The 25,908-nt window shown below is 34.9% G+C and overlaps 1 protein-coding gene across 1 annotated transcript in view; it reads left to right on the top strand.

Annotated features, from left to right (window-relative positions):
• Positions 1 to 25,484, top strand: part of LOC129246282 (uncharacterized) — a 101,111-nt gene extending 75,627 nt beyond the window's left edge. Inside the window, exons 10-15 of the mRNA XM_054884981.1 lie at positions 9,040 to 9,227; positions 14,267 to 14,461; positions 14,537 to 14,791; positions 14,860 to 15,128; positions 16,394 to 16,602; positions 24,700 to 25,484. Coding sequence (XP_054740956.1) covers positions 9,040 to 9,227; positions 14,267 to 14,461; positions 14,537 to 14,791; positions 14,860 to 15,128; positions 16,394 to 16,602; positions 24,700 to 24,848 — 1,265 coding nt within the window. The 3' untranslated portion in view covers positions 24,849 to 25,484. The remainder of the gene's footprint in view (positions 1 to 9,039; positions 9,228 to 14,266; positions 14,462 to 14,536; positions 14,792 to 14,859; positions 15,129 to 16,393; positions 16,603 to 24,699) is intronic.
• Positions 25,485 to 25,908: the final 424 nt, after the last annotated feature.

The raw sequence follows: 25,908 nt of genomic DNA, 5'->3' as shown, positions 1-25,908 counted from the left end.
GCGTGGGCGCTGGTGGTGTTCCTGTTGCCGCTGTGGAAGACCTAGAAGCAGTTACCAATACGACTCCGAAGAAGATGACGACATCGATGGCAAATTTGCGGCCTACATCTATGAAATGCAGCAGAGGGAAGTGATCACGAATTCAATTGCAGCCGTTGAAGCGCCGTCCATCGTAACAACTCAATTACAAAGTACGCAGTTAAAATTAGATACAAATACTAAACAAGACACTTCGCTAATGGTAACAAATGAAAAATCTTTTGCACCCGGCAGTGAGCCAGTAGTTAGCGCGTGTGGTGTGTCAACGACCACTTCATTTGCCTACCGGCGCCGTAACGGCAACGGTGGGCTGGTAAAGCTTAAGCCGCGCGCTTGGACATGGGATGACAGTTTGCGCTCAAACTCAGACCGTTTTCTTGAAACGCTCGAAGAGGACGAGTTGAATGGCCCGAGCGTTTATAGTTTAGTGGTGCGTAGGCCGCCACTCCCGCCAACAGCTGAGGCCCATAGGCGAGGAGGTATGCACACGTGCCAAACGTACCACTCACTGCTTAGCTGCACGCTCACTCGAAACAACTTTACTATGCACTGTGCACGTACTTATATGTGTGTCTAATAGATAAATATTTTACGACTACTTTTAAGCACATACATTATTTTAGGCAAGAACACAAATTTTCCTACTGACTATAAAAATACGATTAGCTGTAGAAAATTACTGTAATAACTTTAAAAACTTCGTCACAACTATCTCATGTTTCTTGCACAATAATTACTCCGCTAGCTCACTGCTTTCAATATTTTAATTCTAATAACAATCGCTAGTTTATATGGCTTTGAATTTCAAGCTCTGTTTTCATTAATCTATTAGACTTATGCAAAGGGCCCAGACGATTTTCGCTTTCGACGTTGTTACTACTGTTGTTCGAAAATGTGAGTTTCTAATTTGTAGGTTCTCGGCAATTATGAAAAATTTCCGGTAAGCTGACATTTCGTAAGTTTCCTAAATTTCACATGTTCTACGGGTAAAATTTAATGTCAGTGAAACATTAAATATATACGTATATTCTGTCAGAAAATATTGTGGATGGTAAACTATATAAGAATTACAGCTAACCCTCGATATAACAATTCTTGATAAACCGAAAAGCTCCAAATAACTAAAGTTTTGCTAAGTCCTCGGAAAAAAACTCGTTGTGAAATTTTCTATACAAAAATAGATACATATATACAATACAATACAATTTATATATATATATATATTTTTTTTTTTTTTGTGTATGTCTGCATATTGTTCCACAAATGGAGGGAACTACAGTTTTAAGCCGACTCCGAACGGCAAATGATGATGATTATGAGAAAATTTTCCATAGAGACAACCGCTACTAGGAAAACCTTGTTCTTGAAGTTTCATGCCGGGAGATTCGAACATAGGCATGAATGCGAGTCACGCACCAACACATTCATCTACGGCTCTATAGATACAACAACGAAATTTTTGGCATGAAAATCTTCGGAATACATTGACGGTTAACACGTTCACGCCGGTGCGTACCGCCCGATGAGACAGTCTAGTGCGAGCCTCCGGTGGTATGAATTCGCACGCCGCCTCATAGCAAAAAACATGAAAATTGGCCCGGCATGATTGTATTAAAATTCCGTTTCCGAAATTCTGTAAATAACGAAGTGTAGTGCATGAAGTTCAGATTATCAGTCTTGTTTTAATTGTTGCCAAAATTAGATATCCAGTGCAGCGGAAGTCATAAAGCTCTATAAAATTTTCGATGCGAAGCTACATATTTTTACACCGCATTACAGCCGTTGAAAAATATTTAAGAACAATACCCTATACCCTCCTTTTGAGGCCATTTTAAATAAAATCACTTAAATGTTTTGCATATTAGGTTTTATTAAAAAAAATTAAAATCCTTTCAATCTATATCAGTCTTTTTATCTAAGAAAAACATTTTTTTTTACTTCAAATACAAAAATTAAAAAAATACTTAAGAACGAAACAAAATATAAATCAAATCAGAAAAAATTCAGGCGAAAGGGAAAAGTATACATTAATATTTGTTTAGTTGAAAATTCTTTTTTCTTTATTACTACTGCACAGCGCCTTTGCATTGACATTATTAAACCTCTACAACGTTCAACAGGAATGGATTCCCATGCTCCCTTGGCCTTTTCAAACAAGTGATCCAACATTAGAATTAACCGCCTCGCGTACTTCCTGACAAGTAGACCAACTATATTTATTTTCGTTTCATCGCCGAAAAAATTATAACGCCTCTGATTATGAGTCCCATATATGTGCTTTCGAGCAAACTCAATTCGGTGTTGTCTTTGCGATGCTATTACCAAAGGCTAATTTCGTGAAGCCCTGCTTCGAAGCGCAACCTTTCTTTTCGTGATTAGCTTTTCTACGTGAACAAAAATTTATTCATGGATGTCAACAGCACATTTTTCCTGGAATCCCATTTTAACAATCTAACGATCATCCTACCAATCTGGCTAGTAGACTTTCACGCTTCCTTTTTTCTAGGAACATTTACTGCTGTTTTATACTCAGAAAGGTAGAAATATCATTTGACGTGTTTATTAATAGAAAATCATCGTATTTTTGTCTTTATTATTTCATTTGTAAATAAAAACTAAAAAACAGAGGCGGTACTATCGCGGTTCTAATATTCTAAAGGGTTTTTCAATAAGGGTGGGTAGATGTTGAAATGGAATAAAATGCCGTTTGCTGTGTGGCACGTAGCGCCGTCCTGCTGGTCGTCAATATGTGCCATAAAAAATTGGAAGGGCCACCACGTCTACCGAAAAATGGGCGCAATGCGCGCAACGTTTGCGTTAATGAACACTCATTTTGATAATAAAGTTTTATAATTTGAACGTGCTGTTCAATCGTGTAACTTGCCATGATGATTTGGCATAAACAACTGAATAATAAACAAAAGATTTGACAGATGTCACCAAAACAAAATGGCTGCCACAGGGCGCCAAAATCGACCCGCGCCAATTGAAAAACCTTTATAAATATAATAATATATAATGAAACTATAGGAAACTGTGAGCACTTTCTCTGTAAATGTCCGGGTTTGGCAACTAGACGATTAAGGTCACTGTGTACTGCTTTCTTCGCCATTCTAAATCCCATCAATCTGCTCCATTACATCAGCAGCCCTGGCTGGCTATAGATATCTTTAAGTACTATGATACCTATCTATAAGTATGACGAAGCATTTGTCCAACTACCTTCCACTTCATAATACTATATCGAGGTTTCACTGTATTTCAACGACTCTTCTTCTTCTTGATTTCGACCAAGAAACGTATGAAGGCCCGATATTTGGCCTAAACTCTCCTAATTTATTTTACCATAAAAAACTAATTGGTTCGGATTTGGTTACTCTTTGCAGGATTACCATTCCCATTCATAAAGTGCCGGACACTGAAATTCTGTATAAGATTATAAGCTTGGCTGTCAGCTCTCGCAGCCTTATCACTCTTTATCGTACCACCCTCGAAAACTTATCTAGAAATAATATGAGTTGTATTTCATTGCATCATTACTACAACATATACTCGTATGTACATATTTTATAAATATTTTGCAAATCTAAATAGAGGGTAAAATAGAAAAATACGCAAGTCCTGTTTCTCTTAATAAATCTAGAAACTTTGAACAAGCTTTGAACTTTGTAGCATTACAGAAAACGCTATGTATTTACAGCCATCACATTAAGTACTCGTAATTGCGTATCCACGGATTGAATAATTACTCAATATAACACATAAACATTCACATTTCCACACGTACATATGTATGCACGGTGAAGTATTATAAAATTGCATACAAGATTCATATAAATTTATTAATTTACTTGGCCTGCAAATATAGGGTTTTCTTATAGGAAGGCGTCAATGCTGATTAACTGTGGTGGCCATGTTACTTTTTGTTATGAAAGGTTTAAATATAAGCTTTCCGCTCGCAGTGAATTTTATAGAATTGTTCTTGCTGAACTCGCAGATCTATCCCATAAGCCGCAATTGACCGATGCTGTCAAAGTCAACATAACCCAGGCCATAGTTAAACTCAGCGGGGTCAAAGGAGCGGAAATAAAAATTAAGAGCTCTCGGATTCTGCAATCATATGAAGTCACGTAAAATACTTGAACACCTAGCACTTTATATTATTCTATTTCGATGCGCCGCTATTGGAAAACCCCACAATTTAATTTTGATTCATATATACATATGTATGTGTGTGTGTGTTTTTTATCTAAGAAAAAAAAATTAGAAAACATTAGCAAAACACATTTAAGAGTCTAAGCTTCATTTGAGGCGTTTTTTACAACTGGTTATTTTCAAATACTTTATCACTCTTATCAAGCTAAAGAACTAATGCCATTAAAGCTTTATCATTATTACTACCTGGTGCTCACGAGGTATCTCACGGTGCTACGCTTATACATATACAATACAAAATAAAGTAAAAATAGCAACATTAAATTTTTTGAAACAGAGAGGCACAATTTCAATAATTAGGGAGAAGCAGTCAAAGTGATACAGCTTCCAAATGATAATACATATATGTACATAATTACCAACTCTAAACGTCCAATAAATTTCTACATAATTACTAATAAAGAATTAAATAACAAGAAATTCTACACTTATTATTAAAAAAGAGGCAACGCAATCACAAAACTCTTGTAATCTTTCTAATTCCAATCTTCCTATGATTTTTGCCTTAAGAGTTAAGTGGCAACGCCATACATAAATAATTCCAATTAGAGCTTTCTTCATTATTTTGAACACATTTTATTTGATACCCACTTATTAGCCTCTAAATTTAGTAATTAATTTCTGGTTTGAACACCTTTCATTTGATGTCTATGTATACCTTAACATCCAAGAGATATTTGTGATATGTAACTATTTCGCCATAAAATACAAGTCGCAACACTACCAAAAAATTTGTTTTAGAATAGATTTTTCTTATAATACTTATGTCTATTTTTTAGTTAATTACCCTATTTTAAATACAAATCGGTTTCAACACCTACTAGCTGGAGTGTAAGCTAGAAGCGAATCTGCGCGCATGTACAGGTAAAACATATTCATCATAATTTAAGGCGCGCGGAGCTTCGTAGACGTAATAACTAGCAGCCTATGAGGTAATACCTTTTATGGTGAGGTAATACCTTTTTGGCAGTTCCACGGCGAGAGTGGTAGATTGTGGAGAGGTGTTTAGTACATAGATGTGGTTGTGAGGCTACAAGTCACGCTAATTTGCTATGCTGATATAGCAGTACTTATAAGAGTTTCCTCGGAAAAAAACCCTGTTAACAAGCGTGTTACACACAAACTACGGTGTAGAGAATGCAGAAGGCTATACCTTCCGAAAACCGCTGCTTTATTGTAGACGGATTTAATTGTCAAGAATAGAAAATAAACAAACCTTTGTATGCAAATGTATGTACGTACAAATGTATGTGTGTACAATTAATTTTATTTAAACTCTTGGCTCTCCACTCACTTCAGCTTATTCTTTCTCTTGTTATTGTTAAACCACAATCCTTGGCTAGAAACAAATCCGGGTATTTACGATAACATAGAGCCGATTGTCGTGGGTTCCTCTTTCTCCTCCTCTTGTTTTTTTATTTTCTGTACTGACGTCACGTCACAAGGCGACGCCTTGTATTCTCTCATTCTTGGACACAAACCACTATGACCCACAAGCAGGCCCGACGAGAGGGGGGGATCGGGTACTTTTTCCCCCGGGCCCGGAGTTTTCAGAGGGGCCCGGACTCGAGGGTAATTCCGAGAAATTTCCTGCTTGAAAAAACATAGTAAATAATACGTCTACCAGAGTTCCGTCACAGACTTTTTTTGGTGTCACCATATCGAATGTTATGATCACGATTACGAAGAATAAATATAATATGGTGATACAAAAGTGTATATTATTGAGCTCTTATTAAAATGGAACATTTTATGCTACTGATTTATAAGGTAATTAATAATTTTAGTGATGATTAGATTAAATTTAAATAGTTGTATTTTAAATGAAGACCAATTTTGAAACGTAGTTATTCTTTAAAGCGATTTGTCCTTACGTTGATAAAGAATTAAATGTAGAGATAGCAAATTTTTGATTTTTCACTGGGTATGTTATTATATAAATAATTTTTTAAATTCATTTCCCCAGTCAATTTCGCACTTTTATTTTATTTTTCCTGTGGCTATTTCCTAAAATTGAAAAAGCAGAACTTCAGACAGCAGCTCTTAATTTTGCTAAAAAATACCCTTCTGATGTGTCGGAAGAAATCTCAATTGAGATATGTCACTTGAAGAGTGTGTACAATGCGAATTTTACTGGAAATTCGGAATGTTGTATGCCTCCGTTCGACTTGTTGAATGCCATCACAGCTAAAAACTTGGATACTCTGTTCCCGAACATCTGCATTGCTTTGCAAATATTCTGCACATTGCCAGTATCGGTTGCCGGCGCCGAAAGATCGTTCAGCGCTTTATGAAGGATCAAAGACTACCATCGTTCTTGTTCAACTCAGAGTCGAGTAACAGAATTGGCAACTTTGTATTTGGAATCTGAGTTAGCAAAGAAACTCGACTTCGATGATATTATAAGAGCTTTTGCCTCAGCTAAAGCAAGAAAAGCAAAATTCTAAGCATTGTGGCAGTCATTTTCAAATATTTGTAAGGCTCACAAAATGAATAAAAAATTTTAACTTTTTTCAGCTGCGTTTTTTATTTCAGATCTGCTGAAGAGTTTTCTAAAATTCATTTTAATCAATATTTCATAATTAATTCTATCAAAAATTTTATCAATGAGTTTTTCAATGTTTAAATGTTATATCACTATAACATAATACGCATTTTGATAAATAAAAAAAATTTGAAGGGGCCCGCATCTCGAGTTTCTCCCGGGGCCCGAATACTCTCTCCACGGCCCTGCCCACAAGTGTACAAGATGGTTAAAATCTAGGGAATAGTTTTTAAGTAATGCTATTTCGAAGCAATTTTATACGTTTTTATATGTACATATATCTACGTATACTTTTGACGAAACAACTTATAAGACTTTAACAGCTGTTGCTTTTTGATCAATAAATTTTAATCTATCATAGAAAAATGTAGGGAATTTACTCAATTTCTTTTAAGATGTTTAATTAAGCTGCGACTACAAACGATTAATTGATTAAATATTCCGTAAAAGCAATCAGTTAATGTCCGACACAAAAAAAATTACTTCAAAAGAGCAACACTCAAACACTTATATAGAGAATAGCTTTACTTTTCTGTGTTCCAGTTACTGTATACATTTTTGAGAAAGAGTTTTTTAGAGAATACTTGAAATTTTCCATACAAATTTTATGCTCATTCTCGTATCTAATATTATAGCAACAAAGGTATACAATTTAATATGAATAAAAATATTTTTATAACACGGTGCTTGAAGAGCTCAGGAATAATTCCGAAGGCGAAACTCCAAACTTCACGGCCAACATGCGATCCAAATAATTGATCGTTGAAAACGTTCGCTGGGTGGTCATATGAGCGACATCGAATTGTGTACATACATCTTTAAATCTAAGACATATTCTACGTGCGGTTCAATTTCCAGTCCGATATTTTATTTATTCTTCGTTTTATTTACATAAAACACTGTTAAAACCTTATTCAAAAGCACTATAAAAGTGTGCAGAAAAGCGTAAGTCAATGTTTTGCACCATCCATTGAAAATGGAAAATTTTCATATTCGAAAAAATAAGCAAATCGAAAATGTACTGTCAAATGCTACTCTAAAGGGGAAACCCCCATTATTTACAATGAGCTGTTACCGGAAATGAATCATATCCAAGAATTCCGAATGAAAAGAGTACCTAAATGCTATACCAAACCATTGCAAGCTTAGCTCAACATAGCCAAAATCAAAGCATTACTTTTGTTTTGTTGGGATGTGAAACACATAAGATAGACGTGAGACGGATGTTGGTTTCCATCATTATAACGCCAAAACTCATTCCGGTTTATCAATGACAGACTACTTGGAAGAGCAGCACTGGGAAGTGTTAAGGCATCCGCCTTGCCAAGCAGGCATAGCTTGCACCCAATTGTACTTAGTCTGTCAGGTTTTGTTAAACTATAGACTTGGAAAAAGAATTGAAAAATTTTCTGAAAAACGGGCGAAAGTAGTAGCGCTCGAAAAGCATATTTACATTGAGAAAAATAACTTTAAAATATGTTTGTCTATATATACATATATATGTATATATGTATGCTCATTAAAGCTTTATTTTTAGCAAAAAGTACTTCAATGTTAAGTTGCTCTCAATTCGTATGTGCGCTGATTTTATACTATTCTTCCTTTTGGAATAAAAATTGCTAATGCGTACTGGTCGGCGCTAATCGAGCCATCTGAAAGCATGTCTCACGTCGCATTCACTTCCATTTAGTAACTTCTTAACGTTTGGTTAGGTCTCGAATGGTATTTTTATTGTTATTGTATTGGATTTTTTAAAACAAAAATATAAGTCAAGTTTGTGCAAGCCAACAGCACGAAACGAAAAGTATTTATAAAGCCAACTAATAGCAACAACAACGGGCGCTTGCAACTTGAATATAAACGAAAACCGGCTGTTGACACGTTTTTTTGTTTTTTAAATTAAATATTTTGTTGCTCTTGCATAATCATTGCCATAGGAGTGCAAGTATGGCCGATTGGGAGTTCGAGTGCACTCTGGCCAAGCGCGTTTACATATTTTGCAATAGCCATTTGGTAATACACATACAGATGTACCTGTGCAGACGCATGCATTTGCGTTGGTCGCGTATTTTTCCATGCTTTCTACTTACCTATGTATATACATATGTATGCCTCAGTAGTGCAATTAAATACAACTTTTTTTACTAAACCATAAATAATTGCATAGATAGGCATTTACAACTAATTATTTGTTTATTAACATGGTTTTTCCGTATTTTTTTTTCTTCATTTACTTTCAGAGGAAGCCAAAGCCGCTGCTGAGGAATCGAGCCAATCGCCAGTTATTGGTAAACGCAATGATCCTGCTTCGAGCCCGATAAAGTCACGTAGCAGCGGCACTAGCGAAACATGGCCAGCGCAATCGGATGAGGATATCGATCGTTTGGTGGCGATGCACCAGAATCGCGATAGTCTTAGTTCGTTGGGTGTAAGTAGAGATTTACTATAATCACCATTATATTTATTATTATTAGTATCATTATTTATTTATATAAACTAGAATTTACTTACATTTCACTTTAAAAATTTAAGTTGTCGTGCTCGTCTGCGGGTTTATTTTATTTAAATTAAAATACAGGGTTACCGGGAAATGGCCCAAATACTTTAACTAAATAATACACCTTTTTGAACAACTAAAAAGACGAACTAGTTTTTAATATAATTTACTGAATAGTTGCTATATTTTTTTTATTATGTGAAGTCGGAAACACTTAGGGAAAAATTGTAAATTCAACACTTTATCAAGCCACCATTTTTTACTGTCAGGGCTTGATTCAAATTTTATTGATGATTTTTATGAATTTGAACTATTATTTACAAGAAGTAGGCGTTTTTATAATCCTTACTACTCACATGTTTTTCATGTCTGGAACTCTTTGATAAAATCTATTAGAAGCATTTTCATGATATAATGTTATCCAGATTAACCAGTCTGGCGGCAAGATGTCATTAAGAGGAAAGGAAAGATTTTAGAGATAAATGGAGTTGAAAACAGTAATTTTATTTTAAAATTAAACTCAATAAATCAATTTCAACGAATTCAGTATTTTCTAATATCCATGTATTTGCTTTAAATCACTAAGGGAGATATAACTCCGAAAAACTAAATTTCCACCGACTACCTGGTACTCCCGTCAGAGAAATTTTCCGATCGCAAAGGGTCAAAATGTTCCACAAAAGTAACTCACACGAAGGGGTAATAAATATCTATCTGGTAATCTACTAGTGGCTTATTCAACATTATTCTAAACTCATTACATACATCTCGAACCCGTTTTTATACAAAGTACCACAAAACTAGTCAACCTATCTGAAAATTTATAATTTTAACAAAAGTCTCATATTGCAATTTGAATGAAAAAAATTTGAAAGTACATAATATATCCTGCGTCCGCCGTAGCCGAATGGGTTGATACGTGATTACCATTCGGAATTCACAGAGAGAATGTTGGTTCGAACCTCGATGAAACACCAAAATTAAAAAAATAGCGGTCGCCCCTCGGCAGGCAATGGCAAACCTCTGATTGTACTTCTGCCATGAAAAAGCTCCTCATAAAAAATATCTGCCGTTCGGAGTCGGCTTGAAACTGTAGGTCCCTCCATTTGTGGAACACCATCAAGACGCACACTACGCACACGCTCGGCTAAACACCCAAAAAGGGAGTACGCGCCAATTACTCGTATATCTTCTTCTTAATTGGCGCTATAACCACTTACGCGATTTTGGTCGAGTTTAACAAAGCGCGCCAGTCGTTTCTTTCTCGTGCTAACCGGCGCCAGTTGGACACACCAAGTGAAGCCAAGTCCTTCTCCACCTGATCTTTCCAACGCAGAGGAGGCCTTCCTCTTCCTCTGCTACCACCAGCTGGTACCGCATCGAATACTTTCAAAGCCGGAGCGTTTGTATCCATTCGGACGACATGACCCAGCCAACGTAGCCGCTGGATCTTTATTCGCTGCGCTATGTCTATGTCGTCGTAAAGCTCATACAGCTCATCGTTCCATCGTCTGCGATATTCGCCGTTGCCAACGTGCAAAGGTCCAAAAATCTTACGCAGAATCTTTCTCTCGAACACTCCAAGCGTCGCTTCATCGGATGTTGTCATCGTCCAAGCTTCTGCGCCATACGTTAGGACGGGCATAATGAGAGTCTTGTAGAGAGTTAGTTTTGTTCGTCGAGAGAGGACTTTACTACTCAGTTGCCTATTTAGTCCAAAGTAGCACTTGTTGGCAAGAGAGATTCTACGTTGGATTTCAAGGCTGACATTGTTATCGGTGTTAATGCTGGTTCCTAAATACACGAAGTCTTTTACAACCTCGAAATTAAATACTCATATATACATATGTATAATATTATATATCCTGCGTGGGATATATTTACTTAAACTTGTGTAGACTTTTATGAAAAGCAGTGCAGCAGATGTGACGGAAAAAATTTAAAAACTCTCATTTACTATTCACTCTACAAAATTAGTATAAATGACAAACTTTGATAATTAAATTATCTAATTTTTAATTTCAATAATTTTTTACAAAAATATTTTTTTTTCTTGTTCATTCCTCTTAGAAGCATAGGGCGTCGACAAGACTCAGTCTGGCGTTGGTTTCGTTGATCTACTTGATTTCTGACAGGGTAGGTGATTAGCCCGCCGCTCTCAGTTCTAAGTACAGTCCAATCGTGATAGTCCGACACATACGGGACCGACTCGTTGTCGGATTATCAAATATTCCAGATTACCGAAGGTTCCATTTAATGACACGAAAAGACACAAAAAATCACATCAACACCGTCAGAAATCGCGAGAGAACTGGCGTCATTCAAATTTAATGACAAATACGTTGTAACCGGGAAACAAAACACAATCCCCCTCTGCTGCTCTGCTACGACTGATCAAAATAAAATAATGCCAATTACATCCATAGACGTTATGAGGTTGTCGGATTACCGAACGTGTCGGATTAAGAAATGTCGGACTACCACGATTGTACTGTAGTGGGAATGCCCCCTGTTGTTGCTTAGCAACAACGCTTTCTTACTGCTTGGAGCGCCATATGTGTGTCACATTTTTCTGGCAGAAGGCATTCTATAACGAAAACCATAATAATCCAAGTTTCATATTTTGTACAAGATTTATAAAAATTCGAAAAAATTTCATAAGAATCTCAAAATCGTTAAACATTTTTTTTTTTAATATGGGTAAGAAGTTTTATAACGTTTTTTTTTTGCAAGTTTGAAGTCGCTCAAAATTTTTGTTGAGTTTTTATAATTTTCTTCCTCAAGATGATTCGCATTTTCTCCCTTTAAAAAAGTGGTGTATTCGTTGTAGAATGAATTATATTTGTACTTATATAGAAAAGTAATTGAAATTAAGAAATAAATAAGTAAATAGTCAAAAATTTTTAAAATGTGCTGTCTTTATTATAATTTCACGGGGTGTACTAGAAGTTTGAAAACCCTATTCAATTTACTCTTTCACAAGCAACGATGAAGCTAAATTAAAATTTAAATTATTCAAATAAAAAGTAAAATATTGAGTTGTCCTACAAAAATAAAAAATGCCTAATTAACTATTTGAGAATGTTTAGCTAATTAAATTTTTTTATTCTCGCAAACTTGTTCTACTGCTATCGGTGCATATATGTGTAGATACTATAAAAGACTTGTAGATTCCACACTGTTAAATTATTAATTTATCACTAGTTTTGCCCATTGTACTGATTAGAGTTGACACTTAAACATTCTAGATTCCCAGCGATTTCCAAATATAAACCTATGAACTTATTTCAGAACTCGTGAAATCGATCACTAAGCATTGCCTAGTTTCATATTTTGAAAAGAAAATACTATTACCAATGTTCGAGCATAGCGTATTTTTGAAAACATTTTCCAATAAAAATTAATTCTCATATTATCGACGTTAGTTTCCGAAAGTAATGCTACCCATTTATTCAGTAGTATTTCAAATTTCCCAACTCAATATCTCGGCACTCAATTGTTCATTTATTAACAACCGTCAAATTTGGGTGAATGCGATGACAATATTTTATTACTATTATTATTATTTATAGGGGATGTATACAATTAGCAAACTGGCTACTAAAACAATATTTTAAATGTGGACATTTCCATGTTATGTTATCGTCATTTTGAAAATGCCGTCAAGTAAGCCAATGCGTTGTGCTCGGATTCTTAATTTTTTGAAAACATTGTTTGATTTTACGATGAAGAGGAAAGAAGGACGTCGAGATTCTGGGTGGAGCCTTGGCAAAGAAGGGAAATGCACAGTCAAAATTATCAAAAATGCTGCAAATGTGAGCATCACAAAAATATCAATTGCCTGTTAAACCAACAAAATGACAGTCCATTGTTTCACAGATGTTGGCAATATATGACTTAAAATGTTTCTTGGCATAACCCGGAAAAATGCCCAGCGCCGTTCCTAAGCCGTAGGCATAAATAATACCATCTATGCTTCTTCAATAACAAAGAAAATTGCACAGTCACTGCCAATGAAAATGCCCAGTATAACTAGAACAATGCTTTTCCAATTAAATAAACTAATAAACAGACCGTTTTGTGACTTCTAAACTAAACGGTGCATTATCTGTTTTTTTTTTTACAAATTCTTTTAAGATTAGCAGACCATTTTAAATCATTGAGTTTTTTTTTTTTTTTTTTTTTTGTTTTGCGTGCCTTTGAAGTTATCAGTACACTGATTGCTTACTAAGAGTCGATTAGTAAATATTTGAGAATGCAAGGCATAAAGAACTAAAAACAAAACATCACTTGTTACTAAAAACAGCAAACGCTCACAATTGCTGATATATGGCTGTGACGAACGAGGAAATAAGTACGAAATCATAAACTACAGATGCAGCTGCACACTTGCATGCTATGAGTAGACTAATGTATATAGGTATGCATGAAATCAAAAATAAGAAACAAAGAACAATGCATAATGCATAGTGAAAAGAATGCACAAGGCTCTCAGCGAATTTGAAGGAATCAGCTGATTGGCTCACATCACCGGAGTCATGTCAGCGGTTTGTTTATGAAAAAACTAAGATTGCGCTAGTGATATATGAAAAAAAAATCAACACAATCTTACTTTGTTGTCATTTGAACAATGACCAATTGCCCGAGTGTGCGATATGAACGGGCAGAATTCTGCTGCCGCATCAGCCCAGTGACGTGCCAGCCGAAGCTACTTAACCAATTTTGCTTCGGGCGGCCAAACCTTGTAATCTATCATCCTTGAGTAATATGTATGTAACTGCATAGAACGCCAATTGTTGTTGTACGTTTATGTATTACAATTCTAGTTATGTTTTGACACGTGGAAAAGAACTCCGAACTTTTTGTTTAAAAAATTTGTTTTGCGCGCGGACAAGAGTAAAGACTTTTATGTAATAAATTCCTGATGCGCTTTTTTAAATAAACTCTCTATTATTTTTTATCTTCCGTAGCTCCGTTCGGATTCTATGGCCAGCGTTTACTCTGGTGCCGGCGAGGGACGCTATGGTACAGTGGTGGTGAAGGGTCAAGTCGAATTTGGTATACAGTATAATTACAAATTGGGGGCATTGGAAATTCATGTGGTACGCTGTAAAGATCTCGCTGCGGTCGATGCGAAGCGTAATCGCAGCGATCCTTACGTCAAGGTAAGAACCAGAGGTTGAAAAAAAAACGAATACCGAAAACTCAAAATATGTATACGCGCTTCTCCGTCCTCATAGGTCTACCTGTTGCCCGATAAATCCAAAGCTGGCAAACGTAAAACCAAAGTCAAGAAACACACACTCAATCCGATCTTCGATGAAATATTACGTTTCCACATGCCTATTTCCAGCTTAGAGTCGCGCACACTGTGGCTCACCGTTTGGCATTCGGATATGTTTGGACGTAATGACTTCCTAGGCGAAGTTAGCGTAAATTTGCAAGGAAAAGTGTTCGACAATCCACAATCCCAGTGGTATTTGCTGCAGGAGAGGGTAAGTAGAAATAACTTCCAAAAATATATAAATCCTATGTAGGCAATATTTAACGAACCTCGTTGCAGAGTGAACCGTTCGATGAGGTGGCCACCTATCGCGGTGACATTGTCGTGGGTCTGAAGTATATACCACCTGAGAATGTGCGTCCGGGCTTTATGCGTAGTGCGTCCACCAGTAGTGGCAGTTCAAATCTACGGAAATTCGGTAGCATCAAATCAGTGGCGTCACGTTCCGATCGAACGACGAAGGGCGGACAACTGCATGTGCTCGTCAAGGAAGCGAAGCATTTAAGTCCGATCAAAGTGAATGGCACCTGTGATGCATTCTGCAAAAGGTAGGTGAACAGTGATTCAATCAAATTGTCTTGATGATTAAAATGCAAGATGGTCTAAGTTAAAAAAATCAAATTACATTGTAGAACACAAACAAAAAACAACAATGAGATAGTACTGACCGCTGCTCATAGTAAAGAGTGGGAATAATATCTGTCTTATACCGTTTCTACTTTTATGTCTAGGCTTTTTTGGATAATCTTAGGATAAAAGTGAGGTTAGGTTAGGTTGCGATGGTTGCCAAACTCCATAGGGATGTTTTGGGGACTCACTAATGCTTGGAGGCCCATTGGAGTCAAGTTTTCTGCTAACTCTCATTCTGGTGAAACCACTTCGACTCTCTGATACCCGATAAAATAATGTAGATGGCTGTAGATTCTAAGTCTGAGGCTTGGCAAGAAGTAAGAGTTAAGTTACGTTAAGTTAAGTTACGATATTGTGTTCTGGCAAGAGTGGGACAGTGGCAGAAGTAGTGTTCAATGCTCTCCACCTGCTCCTCCTTTCTGCAGTTTCGATAGCAGTTGTTTGATCAATGAGGCGCCTAGTTCTGTGCTCATTCCTTCTAGGTCAAACCTGCCTAGTTATCTTACTAGTTTATTCCGTGGTGCACCTACGTACGATGAAACGGGATACGAAGCCGCGCGACCCGTATATCTGAAGTATTAAATACAGTAGCGAGCATAACTAAGTGCATGCATTTCTTTTTTTTCATTTTATAGAATCTATATAGAATTTTTTGATTATTTGTTTTAAAAAATAATGTTAATTCTTTACGCAAACCCATATAAATCAAAATTATCATATTATATTATTTCATGTAATATGAATGTTTAGAAAATTTTCGGATACGCATTTCCATGGCTCATGAAATTTTAATAAAATAACTGCAAGTTTCAAGCGGCTTAAAATCGCCATGAAGCGTGAATCCGTTAAACAAAAACAAAAATATTCATACCAATAGGGCTATTACTCCAATTCGTATGTTGCGATCAGGTTTTTTTTTTCTTGTTTTTTCTTAGCAATCAATAATACACGGTTGCTCAAAATAAATAATCTATCGGTAGATTTATAATTTTTGCAGTATACAAACAAACAATCAAAGCTCAAAAGAAAGATTTCTATCACTTAGAATAATTTATTTTTTTAGTATAAAAGTTATTCAAAAACAAAATTTTGTACCTATTTTTTATTAACTTATCACTTTGTGAACAAAATAAATATTTATCTTAAAATTTTATTAAAACATATCGTTTTCGTTTATTTACAGTTACTTGCTCCCAGATCGCACGCGTAGCTCGAAACAAAAAACTCCAGTGGTGAAACGTTCATTGCATCCCACTTGGAATTATACTTTCATCTATGAAGACGTATCGCTGGACGATTTGTCCGAACGAGCATTGGAATTGACAGTGTGGGATCACGATCGCTTGGCGAGTAATGAGTTCCTCGGTGGCGTGCGTTTTTCACTGGGTACAGGTGAGAAAAAACTATTTTAAAAATTTTAGCAAAAAAGAAAATGAAGAAATCACTTTCATTGCTTTCATGCTCCTAATTGATTTTTTCGGCGGCTTTTTGGCAAAATTTTATGAAGGCGAATATTATTTCCATTTTGTGGTAGTTGACGGAAAGTTTTAATAATATTTTATATAATATAATAATATGGTATGTATGTAGATATAGGCCTACTGCAGCAACCAACAGGCACCGCACTTATTATGGTACTATCGCAGTCGTAGCGTAGCACCAGTTAGCGGACGAAGCCTATGAATCATTATTCCTCAAACAGTGTCGAATATTTTGTAAAGTTCATTGTTATGTACTCTTTTGCAGCATTATTTGTTATATAACCCGACAGAGCCTAACTTTCGAACACACTAAGAGGCATCTCAAACTCACTTTTGCGTTACTAGCAATGTATTATTTATTTAATACTGGTAATGTAACTATACATAAGTATTAAATGGCACTGGCAACAAGAGCTGTCAGCCAGCTCATAAACTGTTGTATTCGTTCGATCGAAGGAAATTTCAGTTCTAACTTGTGGAATCAATCCAAAGTAGGACTTAGTGGCTAATGTCGATATCAATTACATTTATTGTTGCTTGTAAAGTTGGTTTCCAAGTAAACGAAAAATAGCCTTACGTGTCGTAGATGACAATACACAAATGTGATATATTTTTATTCAATGGCAAGCGATACTTCGTTTTACCTTCGTTAACCGATCCGATCCAATTCTGTAACTTGAACTATATTATACGTCATCCTATTGAAGGAATCATTAAGTATGATTTAAGTCATGGATTTCTCGGGACCCATTTACCCTTTTCTACAGTGTAATGATTAAGCATAAAAAAGTAAATATATATATATATATATATTAGGGCGGGTCGATTTAAAAATCGCTCATTGCTCTGTGAAAACCATATTCTAGGGATCAAAGTAAGAAACTTTTCCGAAGGAACCATACCTCTAAAATGAATTCTGATGTCCCCCAATTTGGGTCGAACGAAAAATCCCACTTTGACCCATTTAGAGTGGTCCAATCGAGTCCAAATGTATGACCGACTCCCACTAACTTTAGACAGCCGATCCACCCATGCCAGTGGCATACCCCCTGGAACTCCCCTGGGGGGTTCCCCAAACAATAATTTCAAAATATCACCATTTTTGGCCTTTACATGAGAAAAGAAACTAAAAAGTTCGACCCAAATTGGGGGACATCAGAATTAGTTTTAGAGGTATGGTTCCTTCGGCAAAGTTTCTTATTTTGATCCCTAGAATATGATTTTTACAGAGCAATAACAATACCATTTCGAGGTAAATTTTCAAATTAAATTTTCACTGGATGACAAATTTTTGAATTTTTTTTTTTGTTTCGGTGCGCGGGGCCCCTAAGTAGGTGCATACACTGCCTCATAGACTATTCAACCCTACATATAGTATGATACAACTCAGACACACAGCGTCATGGGGCAACTTGTTTTCATGATATTAGAAGCGGATTTAACATCAAGGAAACCCCACCCCCTCACCCCCTGTACACTGTAATACAACCACTTCCATCTTCTAAAGAGAGCTTAAATTCTAAAATATATATATATATACACCCTTTTACTGTGTGAAATATCTATTTCATTAAAATCAGAAAACATTTCAAAGATGCTGTTCTCCTTCTTTTTTTAACTTAAAAATGTTCAAGAACGAAAGCAAAACAAAATATCTGTATTATGAAATATATTTTATAAGAAAAAATTAATTGACAACAAAAATAAATAAATAAATATTGGAGACTTGCCAATATATGGCGTACACTCTCTTTTGCCGCTGACAGTATACACATATATAATATTATATACGAGTATAGATTTTTCTTAAAATTTTAGTAAATCACACAAAATTTGTAATAAAATTGCTAACAAACGGGATTTAACCTGACAACTTTTTCTACCTCGTTTTTCTTCTTTTTCTTAATTGGCGCCATAAATGCTTAAGGCGGATTAACTGGAGTAATACTTCATCTGTAGATATTATTTTACATGATACTTACTATGTTTTAGCTCACTTCCACTATGTAGGTATTATAAATAGGAGTAGTATTCGCAATTATAGCTGGATTTACTTCCAGGATTAAACGTAAATCCTGCGTGATTAAAAAGTCAAGTCATTGCCATATTTATTGGAGTAAATTTAACATTTTTCCCGCAACACTTTTTAGAATTAGCAGAAATACCTCGACGATATTCAAATTACCCAGATGCATATACAACATCAAATATTATTTCAACTAATGGAACTTCTATTTCATTACTAGGAGTTTCATTTGTTATTCATTTTCTGAGAAAGTATAGTTTCCCAAACGACAAGTTATTTACCCTATACAATTAAGTTTATCAATTGAATGACTTCAAAACACCCCTCCTGCTGAAAATATAGGCTGATTTTTTAGCTATTATTTTTTTAAACAGTTGGTTTAAACAACGGACGTACCTTCCGTGTTTTGTTTCTCTGTCAAACATCTACAAATGAACAACGCTTGCAAATCATTGAATTTTATTAGAAAAATGCGTGTTCTGTTAAGAAAATTTAAGTTGACCGAAGATCCACTTTTTTATCGAAAAATTGTATTCAGCGACGAATCTCATTTTTGGATCAATGCCAAAATGGGTACGTAAATAAGCAGAATTGTCGATTTTGGAGTGAAGATCAGCCAGAAGAATTGCAAGAGGTACCAATGTATCCAGAAAAGGTCCCAGTTTGGTGCGGTTTATGGGCTGGAGGTATCATTGGACCGTACTTCTTCAAAGATGCTGCGAATCGTAACGTAACTGTGAATGGTGAGCGCTACCGTGAAATGATATCCAACTTTTTTTTGCCCAAAACGCAAGGGCTTCACTTGCATGACATGTGGTTTCAGCAAGACGGTGCCACATGCCACACAGCACGCGTAACAATGGACTTCTTGAGAAGCGAGTTCGGTGAACATTTCATTTCACGTTCGGGACCTGTCAATTGGCCGCCCAGATCGTGCGATACAACGCCTTTAGATTATTTTTTGTGAGGCTATGTTAAAGCGAATGTCTATTCAGACAAGCCTGCTTCAATTAACGCATTGGAAGACAACATTAAAGCTTTTATATGTGAGATACCGGCCGAAACATTGGAAAGAGTATGCCTAAATTGGACTAAGCGGATGGGCCCTTTGAAGCGCAGTCGCGGTCAACATTTGCATGAAATAATCTTCAAACATTAAATTATATGGCTGTACTATCGATTTAAATAAAAATTTCATGCATTTTTCTGAATTTTACGTGTGTTTTTTTGAAAAACTTTCCTATAGCCTATAGGTCTTAAAAAATCACCCTTTAGTTATTCTGAATTACCACTTTTAACTAATTTCTAATATGGCAGATTAGTGCAATGGATTTAAACTCCGTATAAGGGTTTTCCAATAACAGGTGTTATTAGTGAATGGATTGCGCTATCGAGAGATGATTTACGATTTTTTATAGCCGAAATTGGGTGGTATTGATCTGGACAACGTTTATTTCCAACAAGACGGCGCTATGTGCCACACAAGCAACAAAACCGTTGATCTTTTACGGGAAAAGTTTCCGTACCTTGTTATCTCTCGAAGAGGTGATCACAATTGGCCACCGAGATCTTTTGATTAACACCTTGTGACTTTTTTCTTTGGGACGACGTGAAAGAGAAGGTCTACGCCAACAGCCCAGGGTCGATTCAAGACCTCAAAAATGGAATTCGTGAGGCTATTGAGGACATAGGGCAACCACTTTGCAATTCGGTTATGGAAAATTTCATAAAAAGGATATTGTCTTGTAAGCGCTGTCGTGGTGGTCATTTGCCTGGTGTTATTTTCCACTATTAACGGCATACCTTCCTCTTTATAATGAAATAAACATCCGATGATTTATATTAGAATAAAAAATATCATTTTCTTTGAATAACAAAATAACACATCTGTTTGGAAAACGCTATATATAGTACTTTACTTTTATTAGAATTATAAACAAAAATAATAATATTTTATAATAAACAAACGGTTGTTCAATATTTTCATTCTCGTGCTAACCAGCGTTGGACACATCAAGTGAAGCCAAGTCCTTCTCCACCTGTGGAGGCCTTCCTCTTTCTCTGCTACTCTCCTTTTTTCTGCCATCACTTAAACAGGTGTCATTCTTGTACATTACTACGAGTATAAACCATGGACCAAAAATATTAGTTATCTCAGACTTACAAACTAAAAGCTTTGTGAAAATTTAACGAAAAAGTTTTTTCATAACATTTATTCAAAATACGGATCTTACCAATTATATGTGAAAAATTACATCAGTTAAATGGCCATGATTCGTGAATGCCTATTTTTTGAGAATGTTGAAGGCTTTCCAGCAACACTTTGCGCTGCAGCAGCAATGTTCTCAACATAACGTTCACTTTTTGGTGTGAAAGTCCTTATTCTATTCTCGACAGAACCACTTTCTTGAAATTTTTTTGCTTTAAATTGTCGACTCATTCGGACGATTATTTCCATCAAAACTATCACGAATTTTGCGATATGTTGTTCTTAAAGTCTTAAAGATCGATCATAATAAGTTTCAATAATTTTAACGCATTCTTCTATCGTGTAAATCTGTCTACTAATAAATGTCAAGGATTACATAAAAAAGATAACGTCTAGGAATTATTCACTTCTGACATTTAGGCGTCATTTTTGAAAGACCCTTTACCAGGGACATAATAATTATAAGCTTTATCGCTGAAACGTTACCTCATAACAATTATTAGATGAGAAATATTTTTTATTTTGCCGATTTTTCAACGTTTAATTTTTGCGCTGCCTGATAACACAGTGCGACAAAAAAAAAAAAACGAAATACACCTGACATATTACACACTGTAGGTTGTTTATATGGTCGAATAATGCATAAAAATATTTTTGTTATTTTTGTTGTACCCTCCAATTTTTATTTATTTATAAAAAACCGTTTTTTCAGACTTTGCGCGGTAATCTACGGATATCTCGGTCATTTTTTCACCGATTTTCAATATTTTATATGTTTTGAAAATGATATTGTCAGACCTTTCAAATGATGTACAACAAGTAATTATTCAAACTAGTTAGTTCTGATTTTTATTTGATTAAACCTGGAGAAAGTGTTTTTTTATCATTTTTTTAACTTTAACAATTTTTTATTGCATAATTTTACAACAAAATTAAAGATGTTTGATAATATTCTTTGAGTGCATTTATTAACGAAGAAATTAATGTATTACTTTCAATAATTGGACAAAACTTGCGTAAACTACGCTAGTTTTCCGTAAATAGAAAAACATGCCTTGAATATCTATCTATTTGTGGAACCATAGTTTTTGTCTTTAATGATTATTTACTTGGAAAAATCACTGCATTCTTTCGTAAAATCGATGAAATACTCACTTTTGCACGATCCATCGATGAATAATCGCCAATTTTTCGATTGATGTTCCGTGTTAAAGCATTGAAACAATTTTTCAACATCTTTACAATAAGCAAGGTTTTGGTCATCGCCATCAATTTCAAAATTGTTATTGAAAATAGTCGCTCAGAGTTGTTCCTTGTTAATGTTATTTTGAAATCATTTTCTACAAGATTCCATTGTTTTAATCGTGATGCCAAAACCTCAGCATGTCTGTACGAGAGTTCTATATCACGTACTAAATCGTTCATATCTGAATTCGAAACAAAATGCCGTTTTTTTGATTCTAACGCAGCTGTGATAAAAGGTTTATCACTATGTGAACTATTAGATGAACTGTTATCACCGCTTCTTGAATCATCTACTTTTTTTACTTCAGTTAGCTTGTTTTCATTTTCTCTTAAAGATGGTTTCGTAGCAGTTAGCACTTCGGGATACTTTATACTGTTACGTGTTTTGAAGCGCTGACCTTGGAGGTTGGTTTGGCAAAAGTAGCAGTCTTCTGGTCTGTGAATGACTTGATGATGCCAAACCATTGGGCTCGAAAATGGCAAACGATCTTGAAAACACTGACTAGATTTCCACTTTTTTAGTGATATGGAGCACGTGGAACATATATATTCTGGTTCATACCAGCGACTTTCACTATAATTGCGCTCAAAGTGAAGATTGTATGCTTCAACCACGATAGTATTTGTTTTTAATTCACGGCGATGTTGTTTATCAACAAATAAACCGCAAACGTAGCAGAAATTATTGCGTTTGTCACACATCTTTTACTAACTTATAAACAATTTTAACAAAAAAGCACACTTGAGAAAAACGCGATTTTGGAAGAAGGAGATAAAAAGGCACTACCAACCAAAGACTGGTCTAATAGCTGTTTCAGACTATGGTGCGTTTCATAACTATAGGACACATAACATGAATATTTAATCTCTACTCCAAAAATATGTAGGTACTCTGTAAAAATAAATGAATATATGGAATAATACCGTTATTCTTCTTAATTAATTTAAATCGTTTTTTAAGTAAATAAACATCAATATGCCACGCGGTTCAAAACTTACCGAATTAGAGAGAGGTAAAATTACTGCGTGGAGGGTCTCTGCGCCTCAGAAATCGCGCGAAAATTATGTCGCAAAATTATATAGAAACACGTAAACCTTTCATTTGTAATTTATGATAAATTGTCATTGTCAAACACTTATTGTCAATACATAAAGAATGCAGTGGTTTTTTCCAAGTAAATAATCATTAAAGACAAAAACTATGGTTCCACAAATGGATAGATATTCAAGGCATGTTTTTCTATTTACGGAAAACTAGCGTAGTTTACGCAAGTTTTGTCCAATTATTGAAAGTAATACATTAATTTCTTCGTTAATAAATGCACTCAAAGAATATTATCAAACATCTTTAATTTTGTTGTAAAATTATGCAATAAAAAATTGTTAAAGTTAAAAAAATGATAAAAAAACACTTTCTCCAGGTTTAATCAAATAAAAATCAGAACTAACTAGTTTGAATAATTACTTGTTGTACATCATTTGAAAGGTCTGACAATATCATTTTCAAAACATATAAAATATTGAAAATCGGTGAAAAAATGACCGAGATATCCGTAGATTACCGCGCAAAGTCTGAAAAAACGGTTTTTTATAAATAAATAAAAATTGGAGGGTACAACAAAAATAACAAAAATATTTTTATGCATTATTCGACCATATAAACAACCTACAGTGTGTAATTTGTCAGGTGTATTTTCAGTGTTGCACCGTGTAACCAATATGCAAGAGAAATATCCATTTCGTTATCGGTCTGTATCTATGTTCATTTACTCTATGATCAAAAAGTACCGGGAATGCTTTATTTAAACATTCCCGGTACTTTCTGGTCATAGGGTATATACAAGTACTGTAAGTTCTTATTTTATGCAGAATATTTTTATGCGATTTTAAAGTTGTGCGGTTTGTATTTTATACGAAAATTTCTTGGAGAATTTTTGCAAAGTTTACTTATCGATTACATTGTCAGAAAAGAAAGAGCTACACAGCACGAGAATAAAGTTCGTGAAAATCTATCGCCTTTAGCGCAAAGTGTTTGGAACCGTTTCGCAATTGCACCGCAATATCAGATAGCGATAATGATTAAAAAATTTACAACTGTATGACATTCTATAGAACGTATCCCCCGCATAAAACGAGACCTTACAGTATAATACTCGTAGACATTTTTTGCGCCGTTCGTTCGATTTTTAAAAATGACAAATCGAAATAAGTTAGACTAACTGGGCGAACGAATGGGGGATTGAGTACGATGAGACACTGGCACTAAGAATTGAAAATAGGAACAAAATTAAAACGGTTGAAGATATTTTATATTGGAAATCCGCTACTAATTTTTACTTAGCTTAACATCAACGTATGGAAAAGAGTAAATTAAACTAAATACTTTGTGCTCGAGATTTAAATCCTGTCAACTTAAACTGCTTTTGTTCCTATACCTTGATGTATTTTTTTATTCATATTCTAATAAAATTGATTATGATTTTTTTCCTAATTGCAATAAATTTACTACATACATTCTTATTCATTAGGTAAAAGCTATGGTCGGCCCGTGGAATGGATGGATGCAACAGGCAAAGAGCTCTCCTTGTGGCAGAATATGATTGATCGCCCGAACTTCTGGGTTGAAGGCAGTTTAATTTTAAGATCAACTTTGGATGGTATACGTGGAATACCATAAATATATTAGTGGCTCACACTTACCTACATGACGACCTTTTGTACCAATACAATGCAATGTAGCTGTGCAATTAGAGCGAACCACTTGAAAAGTGAGGTGTAACTTTTCTAAGCAAGAAGTAAAAGATGCAAAAGCAAACTAAAAAAGGTTTGCACATGTTTATACATACAAGCATACCTATGTATATGTAAGGCACCCAATTGTAATAAATTTGTAGTAAATAATGAATTTTATTTTGGTTTAAGTTCTACGTACGTTAATCGTTTGCAACTGAAAAGCATTATAGCATTTAGCAAAAATAAGTGAGAAGACAAAGAAATTGAAATGGTGTTGAGTTTCGAAAATGAAAACAAAAACAAATTGCACCACTGCAGCAAAAACAAAAGACAATTGAAATTGAACATACCTACATATAAAAATATGTAGCAACTTAGTATTAAAAATGGAAGAAATTTTATTAAAAAAAAAACGAACAACAAATTGTAAGAAAAAACGTTCACACATACATATGCATGCATATATTTATGTATATTAAAAATTTGAAACGAAAGAAGAAAAGAGCGGCTTTTGGGAACGATTTTGTACACTCGAATAAAGTGAATAAATTAATTATTGATTTTAATCATAAGCATTAAATGACGGCAGAAAAAAAGTGATGTAGCTGTAGTAACGAAAGAAATCTGCTTCAAACAAATGGGGCAATTCCGTATTAAACTGAAATTAATTTAGAGACAGAACAACAAACAAGCGTAGATGTAAAGAAGTTATGCGAAGAGAACGGTTTTGTGCATTTTCTTGTGAAAGGCGAACATTCATGAACTACATACACAGCTAAGTGTATGCGCACGCATATATATTTGCATGTCTGTTTGTAAATCGCGTACGACTTGTAGTAGAATAAAAAATGCATACGAGCAAGAAATAATTACATTGTGTCTATGGATTCCATGGCTTACATCATTTAGTTTTTTTTTATAAATTTAACATGCAAACGAAGAAAAAGCTAATGATCATAAAAAGTATGCCTTTGCTTGGCAAATTTTGATAAAATTGTAAAATG

Source organism: Anastrepha obliqua, chromosome 1 (assembly GCF_027943255.1).
Source record: "Anastrepha obliqua isolate idAnaObli1 chromosome 1, idAnaObli1_1.0, whole genome shotgun sequence".
NCBI classification, from domain to species: Eukaryota; Metazoa; Arthropoda; class Insecta; order Diptera; family Tephritidae; genus Anastrepha; species Anastrepha obliqua.
This window is presented reverse-complemented; position numbering and strand designations above follow the sequence as displayed.